At 39.5% G+C, this 9,783-nt stretch overlaps 1 protein-coding gene across 1 annotated transcript; it reads right to left on the bottom strand.

Moving 5' to 3' along the window:
• Window positions 1-1,641: 1,641 nt before the first annotated feature.
• LOC128055571 (olfactory receptor 2G3-like) lies at window positions 1,642-8,001 on the bottom strand. Its single transcript, XM_052648180.1, has 2 exons — window positions 7,087-8,001; window positions 1,642-1,707 (listed from the first exon to the last, which is right to left on the bottom strand). Exons 1-2 carry the CDS (start codon window positions 7,999-8,001, stop codon window positions 1,642-1,644), a joined length of 981 nt encoding a protein of 326 aa, XP_052504140.1.
• Window positions 8,002-9,783: the final 1,782 nt, after the last annotated feature.

The raw sequence follows: 9,783 nt of genomic DNA, 5'->3' as shown, positions 1-9,783 counted from the left end.
AAATTCCCCTTATATGCATCTCTTTATTTTTCATAAGACTTGATTTTTTATTCAATGATTTCTCAAAGATATATGTAAATAATATGAAGTCAAATATTTCTACATAGTTTAAAAAAACAAACAGCAGCAGCTAGTATTCCATATCCTCTCAACCTCCGTTTTCTGTTATGACAAGAAAGTACATTCAGCTCTTCTAGATTTTTTACCTGGCAGTTTCTTGAATATTTCTAAATTATTTCAACATTTTCAAACATAGTCACTCATTGCTTAAGAGTGCTAGATACCACTCCATGCACTTAGAATGCATCAGCCAGTAACAAAGATTGTTGTCTCTTTGAAGTTAAAATTTAAGGGGAAGGAGGAAGATAATAACAAATAAGCCTAATAAATTATGCTGTAGAGTATTTCAGAAGAGGAAAAGTGCTCTGGGTGAAAGAAACCATAGAGTAGGAAGAGAAGCATCCGGCGGATGAGATAGACAGCTGGTAGAATTAAACGGAGCCGTCAGGAGAGCTCTCCTTGAGAAGGTGAGATTTAAACACTTGAAGGAGAGGAAGAAGTGAGCCAAGCAGGTATAAAGCTTCCCAGCCAGAGAATGGCAAAGGCCTTACCTGGTGTATTTTAATAACAACATGGAGGCCAACAGGCTGAGCTGAGTGAGTCAGGAGGGAGTTGGGAGATGAGGCCAGTAGATGCCACTGTAAAAATTGGGGCTTTTCCTGTGTTTAGACATTTAGGGCTTTAAAAAGAGAAATGAGAAAATGAATGATTGACCTTGAATTTCAGAATAGCTGTTGTGCCTAGAATTCCCTGGAAGCATGGAAGTGATTACAAAAAACAGACACTAAGACAGCAATCTAGCTGAGAGATGAGGGAGACTCAGAGCAGGATCTTAGCAAGAGAAGTGGTGAAATTCTGGATATCTTTGAAATTGAAGATAATAGGATTTCCTGAGGCATTGGATGTTGGCTGCTGTGTTTTATTTCTGCCTCCCAATCTTTTAAAAGCAGTCAGCTGTTATACTTTTCTCTATAAATCACCTACTGTCTTCCGCCGCTAGTGGTAATGAACCCACCTGCCAATGCAGAAGATTAAAAAAGAGACTCAAGTTTGATCCCTGGGTCAGGATGAGTCCTGGACTCCAGGGATTCTTATCTGGAGGATTCCCACAGACAGAGGAGCCTGTTGGGCTACAGTCTATTGTGTCTCAAAGAGTTGGACATGACTGAAGTGTCTGAGCACACAAGCACCTACTTTCCATCTCCCTAATGTTTATAGATCTCTTCTCTGCTCATAGTTTGGCTCCAGTTTGATTTGTTCTTACAGATTCATACAGTTTTTCATTTAATACAATTTTTATGGTTTTTGGAAAGGAATGGGAATAAATATTTTTGCTAAATTTACTATGTTTAATCAGAACCATTTTTCAAAAAAATCTATTTAGATAGCTGGTTATGAGGATAAAATAATAGAAAATATATGTCAAGCTGGAAAAATGCACCTTAACTTTTTATTCAGCAAAGATTTATACAATTATAAAATGTAAGGTGCCATATTATTTTTATTCTTGATGTATATCATTGGAAGCCAATGATGTGATTTTCATCCTTCAAAGATTATGCCCTCTAAGCCTTACCAGATTCAGGATATTCTTTCCTGGAAAGCAACTTTCTTGATTCCATGTATATTTGCAGTTTTATCTCTTCCTTCAAAGTACTACATAGTAAACAGTGAAAGTGATAGTTGGTCAGTCATGTCTGACTCTTTGCGACCCCATGGACTGTAGCCCATCAGGCTCCCCCATCTATGGTATTTCCCAGGCCAGAATACTGGAGTGGGTTGCCATTTCCTTCTCCAGGGGATCTTTCCAACACAGGGATTGAACCGGTCTCTTGCATTGTGGACAGATTCTTTACCATCTGAGTTATAAGGGAACCTCAGGAATCCCCTATAAAATAAATTTCATGATTTATGAAGCAATTACAATAGATCTATCCTTTAGTACGAATTTCTTAAACACATAGATATTCAATATACTTGCCCTTTTGTTTTATTTTGCATCTATCATGATCTTCAATTAATTTTAATCATTTCATAAATAATGAAATATATTTTATAGGAATCGGACACGACTGAGCGATTTCACTTTCACTTTTCACTTTCATGCATTGGAGAAGAAAATGGCAACCCATTCCAGTGTTCTTGCCTGGAGAATCCCAGGGATGGGAGAGCCCGGTGGGCTGCCGTCTCTGGGGTCGCACAGACTGATGCAACTTAGCAGCAGCAGCATTATATATTATTCCTCATTAATTCTAGGATATTCTAATTCTTCACAGTGATAAACATACAATGGTGCATAAGTTATTACTGATTGAGTAAATTAGGGATAAACTTATATGTTGATTTATGACTTGGTTTGTCGGTTCTTAGTGCACGTTTTCATCTTAAGGAGAGTTCTTAAACGGTAGAGATCACAGGTTCATTTTCTTTAGTATAAATTTCTTATTGATTTAGGTTTAATGTGAGAAATTAAGTAACTGAAAATTAAGTAACTGAGGATAATAGGAAAAAAGACACAGCTTACAGTTATAAAAACTAAGAGAAAAAATATGGATAATTATACAGGTGATTAATGGATCCTGCTGATACAGCTTTTCAGGAGAACCTTGCCAATGAAGACTTCATCTGTTACTATTATAGTAGATGAATTCAGTCTGGAGGTTGGGAGGTGAACTATAAGCAAATATGAAGTGGACTAGGAATAGAGATATCTTTGTTGAGAGTTTCCATGAGGAACACATTTTCCCCTCGGCTCTGGCAATGGAAAACCACCAAAATCAAAGCAAGACTTAGATATTATAATTGATTCAAAATTATTAGATCACAGTGGTCATGTATAGATGTGAGAGTTGGACTGTGAAGAAAGCTGAATGCCGAAGAATTGATGCTTTTGAACTGTGGTGTTGGAGAAGACTCTTGAAAGTCCCTTGGATTGCAAGGGGATCCAATCAGTCCATTCTAAAGGGGATCAGCCCTGGGTGTTCTTTGGCAGGAATGATGCTAAAGCTGAAATTCCAGTACTTTGGCCACGCCATGCGAAGAGTTGACTCATTGGAAAAGACTTTGATGCTGGGAGGGATTGGGGGCATGAAGAGAAGGGGCCGACAGAGGATGAGATGGCTGGATGGCATCACGGACTCGATGGGCATGAGTCTGAGTGAACTCCAGGAGATGGTGATGGACAGGGAGGCCTGGCATGCTGCAATTCATGGGGTCACAAAGAGTCAGACATGACTGAGTGACTGAACTGAACTGAGACTAATTGCTATTGGCTTGTCTATGAAAATAAAAAGCATGTTTGAATGAAACAACTTACCAACATATTTGATTAGATGTCAAAAGCAGAACTCATTTGATTTTCATAACTGAAACTAGTAGAGTTGTGAGTTGCAACAACCCACAAAATTTATGCCTGGAAAACATATATTTACTATCAAGGTCACTCAGTCTGACACCATGCTTATCACCAAGATCAACAAAGTTTATTAATGATAACTAACATTGACCAAATTCTTACTATATGCCTTCTAAGGCTGTCCTCAGTTTAGAAATGGAGAAAATGAGGGTTAGAAATTCTTAGTGATTTACATGGAGTTATGCAGTTGGGAAATAAATGATGGAGACAGGACATAGAGTCTGATCTCTGAGTTCAAATATTCTTTACTACCACATTCCTATACTTGTCCTTTCAGAAATAACAGCTTAGGTTCTGTTGTCACCATTGAAAGCAAATGTGTCACACTTTTTGAGTGGAGAAAATAAACATGTTTTTCCCATATTATGAAGACAAAAAAAAAAAAAGGACTAACATTTTTGCCACATTTTCAGGTGACTATTTTTCATCTTCTTTCCTTCCTTCTCTCTTTCTTTCTTTAGAATTCTGTTTTATTTGGCAGACTTTCTGAGGACTTCAGGCCTGGGAAGCAGTCTCTCAGAACAGCTCTCCTCAGGTGATTATTTTTCCATCCAGATATAAATGAGTAACTGTTCAGTTCAGTCGCTCAGTCATGTCTGACTCTTTGCTACCCCATGAATCGCAGCACGCCATGCCTCCCTGTTCATCACCATCTCCCGGAGTTCACTCAGACTCATGTCCATCGAGTCCGTGATGCCATCCAGCCATCTCATCCTCTGTTGTCCCTTTCTCCGACTGCCCCCAATCCCTCCCAGCATCAGAGTCTTTTCCAATGAGTCAACTCTTCGCATGGTGTGGCCAAAGTACTGGAGTTTCAGCTTTAGCATCATTCCCTCCAAAGAAATCCCAGGGTTGATCTCCTTCAGAATGGATTGGTTGGATCTCCTTGCAGCCCAAGGGACTCTCAAGAGTCTTCTCCAACACCACAGTTCAAAAGCATCAATTCTTCGGCGCTCAGCTTTCTTCACAGTCAAACTCTCACATCCACACATGACCACTGGAAAAACCATAACTTTGACTAGACGGACCTTAGTTGGCAAAGGAATGTCTCTGCTTCTGAATATACTGTCTAGGTTGGTCATAACTTTTCTTCCAAGGAGTAAGCGTCTTTTAATTTCATGGCTGCAGTCACCATCTGCAGTGATTTTGGAGCCCAAAAAAATAAAGTCTGACACTGTTTCCACTGTTTCCCCAACTATTTCCCACGAAGTGATGGGACTGGATGCCACGATCTTCATTTTCTGAATGTTGAGCTTTAAGCCAACTTTTTCACTCTCCTCTTTCACTTTCATCAAGAGGCTTTTTTAGTTCCTCTTCACTTTCTGCCATTAAGGGTGGTGTCATCTGCATATCTGAGGTTAGTGATATTTCTCCAGGCAATCTTGATTCCAGCTTGTGTTTCTTCCAGTCCAGCGTTTCTCATGATGTACCCTGCATAGAAGTTAAATAAGCAGGGTGACAATATACAGCCTTAACGTACACCTTTTCCTGTTTGGAACCAGTCTGTTGTTCCATGTCCAGTTCTAACTGTTACTTCCTGACCTGCATACAGATCTCTCAAGAGGCAGGTTAGATGGTCTGGTATTCCCACCTCTTTCAGAATTTTCCACAGTTTACTGTGATCCACACAGTCAAAGGCTTTGGCATAGTCAATAAAGCAGAAATAGATGTTTTTCTGGAACTCTCTTGCTTTTTCCATGATCCAGCGGAAGCTGCAATAGGGAAAAGGAGTCCAAAATGGTGGTGGCTAAAAGACAAGGAAGGGAAAAGTCCTCGAAGATAGAACAAAGGAAGGTCAAAGGAAGGTCCGAGGACCGGAGTGAAGACTTCAGGTAAAACAGCACTCCTGGCTAAGCCCAATTTGCATAGTGCAGGCCCAGGGGGAAGAAAAAAACATATAAAAGAGGAGCCAAAGGGCTCTCTCTCTCTCCCGCGTGCTGGGGCCCTCTTCTCTTTGAGTCTTTGGATCGAAGTGCCCTCACACCTCGAAGATGAATTTTCCAGCTATCTTCTAAATAAAATAGAGCTGTAACACTCTATAACACTGATTTGTCTAAGAGCTATAACACGGTCCATTCGAGACCTGAGAGCTATAACAGGGTCTGTCCAAGACCCGAGAACTGTGACATGCTGAGGGGGCTTTAATGTCTGTCACTCCAAATCTTTGTTTTTATGAGACAAAAACCAAGGAGAATACACTCGCCTGACAGTAACTAATTATTGACTATGTAAATTGAACATAACTGTAAGCAGTAAGCATATATAGACTAAAATAGAGGGAATATTATGATCAGAAAATCAGAAGATTGAAAAGATGGTAATTGCTATTTATTGATCACCTTTTGCATATGCTTTACTTATTGTTTTGTGCTGGTCTCAGCCTATGGGTAAACAGTGTTGTGGCTGGATTAGCCCTTTGTGGTTCTTATTCTGATTGCAAGATATCCTCAACAATAACCACTGAGAAACTTGAAAAAAGAACAAGGTTCATTACTAACTAACAAGTTCAAGAGTATACACGGCAAGTCTAGTCTTGGATATAGAGAGAGCAGGTCTAGGGTTTTGCTTTCAATGAGGCTGAAGGTGGCGGCCTTGGGTTTCTCGGTTCCCTCTTCATTGGTTAAAACATAAGAGAGGGAATTAAAAGAGAAGGAAGTGAAAAATAAGTGGCCCAAATTGTCAGTTACCCAAAATCAACCAAGATCTCTGAAACAAAAGAGTCTAAGAGTATGGAATTGGGGGCAGCCTGGCTCTTTATCTGTTCATGTGATTAGCAATGGTGCTTTTTAAGAACATTTGAAGTGGATGCCTCCATAATCATAGCTTAAGTCAGGCACTTGCATTACAAAATGAACAAAGAAAAGCCTCTTAAACTTACACTACGTTGCCTTTTGGATCTTTTGATAAACATAATAATGACGTTTCATTCATTTTTTACTCCTAAGTAAATATGATACAAAAAATCTTTAATAAAACTTGCACAAGCTCAGAAAGGAAGTTGTGGAGTTAAAATCCACACATTTAGAGTCTATTCTCTGCACTGGACACCACAGAGCAAATGAAAGCTCTTTATTGTGACAAATGGGAAATTACTTTTAGACAGAGTTGTTTCGAGGAATTGTTAGAATACTGTTGGGAAGGGATATAGTGTAGAAGCAGCCAGGGAAATAGTTGTTAAGCACATCATAAAAATGAAAGACTAAAAAGAGGGAAAGGAAGGAAGCAACAAAAAGGAGGGAAGGGAAGGCAAGGGGTAATACAGGAGAGAACAATTGGAAAAATAGAATGAACTGTGGGAAGAGGGAAGGAAGGTTGAAGAAAAGCAGGAAGGGAGGGCAAGAAACAGAAATTACGTGAATAATGGACAATTAAAGGGTGTGGGGAAATAGCGGCTTCAAAGGGTCCAAAATAAGCCTGGGAAAGAGGTTGCAAGGACAGATGATTCTGAGGCCGAATAGCAGACTGTGATGACTGTGTGTGTTCCTTATAGGTTAGTGTTTCTTTAGAGAAAGAATGTACAAGATGACTTCAGCTTCATTTTGCCATCAAAAAATTGACCTCTTCATGCTCAGCTTCATTTTTTTAAATGAGCCTAGGTCTCTGGCTCTGTGAAAAAGTCTTCCCAGTGCTCCTGTCACATCTTTATTCCTCAGTGTGTAGATGAGAGGATTGAGGGCTGGAGTCACTACTGTGTAGAAGAGGGAGATGAATTTCCCATACGTATGGGCATAAGAACTGTTGGGCTGGATGTAAACAGCTGTAATGGTCCCATAGAAGAGGGATACTACCATCAAGTGGGATCCACATGTCCCCAGGGCTTTGCGCCAGGCCTGGACTGACTTGATCCTAATAATTGCCTTGACTATATGTCCATAGGACATCAATATCAGTGCTAAGGGCAAGAGGAGCAAGACCAATGAAGCAATGAATAGCTGGACCTCATTGGCGTGGATGGCCACACATGCAAGTTTAATCATTGAGGGTACCTCACAGAAGAAATGATGCAGCCACCGGTGTCCACAGCGAGGCAACCAGAGGGTAACAGTGCTTTGGGTGAGAGTGTTTCCTACTCCACTCAGCCACGCAACCCCTGCCAGAGCCTGGCACAGCCGTGGGTTCATTACAGCTGCGTAGTGAAGAGGTTTGCACACTGCAGCGTAGCGATCAAAAGCCATTACAGCCAGGAGGACGCACTCAGTGGAGCCCAGAGCCAGAGAGACGTAGAGCTGGACAGCACAGCCCAGGACTGTTATGGTTTTGGCTGGTCCTCTTAAGTTCCACAGCAGCTGGGGGACAATACTGGTAGTAAAGCAGATATCAACTAGGGAGAGGTGAGTAAGGAAAAAGTACATGGGTGTTCTGAGTTTAGAGTCTGTAGAGGAGATCAGAATAATGACTGTATTTCCCACCAGAGTCAGGAGATACGATACCAAAACAACCACAAAGAGTATCTTTTCTAGGTTGGGCTGATCAGAGAAGCCCACCAGGACAAAGTCTTCTTTGACACTGCTACTGTTCATGCCCATCACCCTGTTCACAAAAAGGAGGAAAACATTGTAAGAATTTAGAGAAAGGATAATGTATTGGCCTCTGGTCACAATGTGGTGGTGGTGGTGGTGGTTTGCTTGCTAAGTTGTGTCTGCCTCTTGCAACCGCATGGACTGTAAGCACGTCAGGCTCCTCTGTCCATGGGATTCTCCAGGCAAGAATACTGGAGTGGGTTGCCATTTCCTCCTTCCTGACCCAGGGATCTAACCTGCACCTCCTACATTGCAGGCAGATTCTTTACCAGTGGAGCCACCAGGGAAGCCAAGATCAACCTTTTAAAATTTCTCTTTGAAACACTGACTCTGAGAGAAATTACTGTGCCCCATAGAATAAATTTTGGCAGTGTCCTTCAGAAGCTGCAGCAAATGACAATAAAGCCCAGACTACAAAGAGAGGTACATGATGGCTAATTTTAGAAGAAAGAATTTTCTTGAGAGATAACTATTAGAAGGTGAGATAAAATTGATCACAAAAAATAAAGAATAGCAGAAGAATAAAATGCATATGATCAGCTTATGAAAAATCATTCAAATTAAATGGGGAAAACTTAGTAATACTGACATATAATATGTATAAATAATATTTCAATTATTCAACTGTAATTTTGAGTTGGGCATTTTTTCCCCAGGATTTTCATATATATAAATAACAGCTTACTTCTGGAGATTATAGAGATTATTTTTCCTATAAAATGGCAAACATTTGGCTATTGAAAGGAATAATATTAACATTTATATCTAAATATTGAATCATTATGCACACATGATTTCAAAAATCTATTTCCTTTAAGGATTAGTCAACTCATTTGTCCTACCACTTATTAGTGATGTAAATTCATGAACATATTCAGAGCAAACCTCCTTGCCTTCTTTGGTGTGTGGTGTTGAGGAAGGGAGTCAGCTTTCCTGTCTTGTGTGTTGAAAGAAGAGGTGGTTGAATCTGATGAAAGGAATGAGGATCAGGAAAGGAAGCATCTTTGATGGGATGAAAAAGGCTGCTTCAATGCACTTCAAATCCACATTGAATTTTTATCTTCAGGAAGATTAAAAGGCCAGGATTTGTAACGGACTTTTAAAAAGTCCAAACAGCTATAAATGCAAATGTTTAAAGTATATTCACTGATACAAACCTTATTTCCCAAAGACCGTAACTCTATTTCCTGTTTAAGACAAACAGGTACTTTTACATGTCATAAGTGAAAATCACTCAGATTTCAAAATTCTTCCTTAATAATTGCATATCCTAAAATTGTTTTATTACTTGTTGGGAAAATTAATCTTGGACATAAAATATACTCATATATAAGATGTATTGATTTAACTTATCACATAAAAATGATACTTAGTAGAACCCAGTGAAAAGGAAAGAAGTTAAGGGGAGCATCTGGTGTGGGATCTCGACATTCAACAGCAGCATGATGTCACTGAGTGATCACTCAAAATAGCAAAAGTAAATAACAGTAAAATGAGCATACCAAAGGACCTCTAAGGAACAAACCAGTTTATATTATACAGACATATTTTTCTTACAAACACTCTCACAATTATATATCTTCATATGCATGCACAAAAATACAAATACATGCATATGTGCATAATTCCTTCGATTCTATAATTCATGGTCAATTCCCAACTATTTAGTCCCCTAAAAAGTACTCATTTTTCCTATCAAAGGAGTAACAAAAAGCCAAACCCAGGTCTGTTGTTTGATTTTCTTTCATTCAGACTGCAGGTTGCTACCTTATCCTCTCAAATGAGAAT

The sequence above is a fragment of the Budorcas taxicolor genome, chromosome 11 (genome assembly GCF_023091745.1).
Source record: "Budorcas taxicolor isolate Tak-1 chromosome 11, Takin1.1, whole genome shotgun sequence".
In the NCBI taxonomy this organism is placed as follows: domain Eukaryota; kingdom Metazoa; phylum Chordata; class Mammalia; order Artiodactyla; family Bovidae; genus Budorcas; species Budorcas taxicolor.
This window is presented reverse-complemented; position numbering and strand designations above follow the sequence as displayed.

What these genes read in the sequence shown, in the direction of transcription:
- LOC128055571 (XM_052648180.1), bottom strand. Translation starts at nt 8,001, where the DNA reads ATGGGCATGAACAGTAGCAGTGTCAAAGAAGACTTTGTCCTGGTGGGC. An exon ending in GAGCACTGGGAAGACTTTTT is followed by an intron (nt 1,708 to 7,086) that starts CACAGAGCCAGA and finishes TAGTACTTTGAA; the next exon opens with GGAAGAGATAAAACTGCAAA.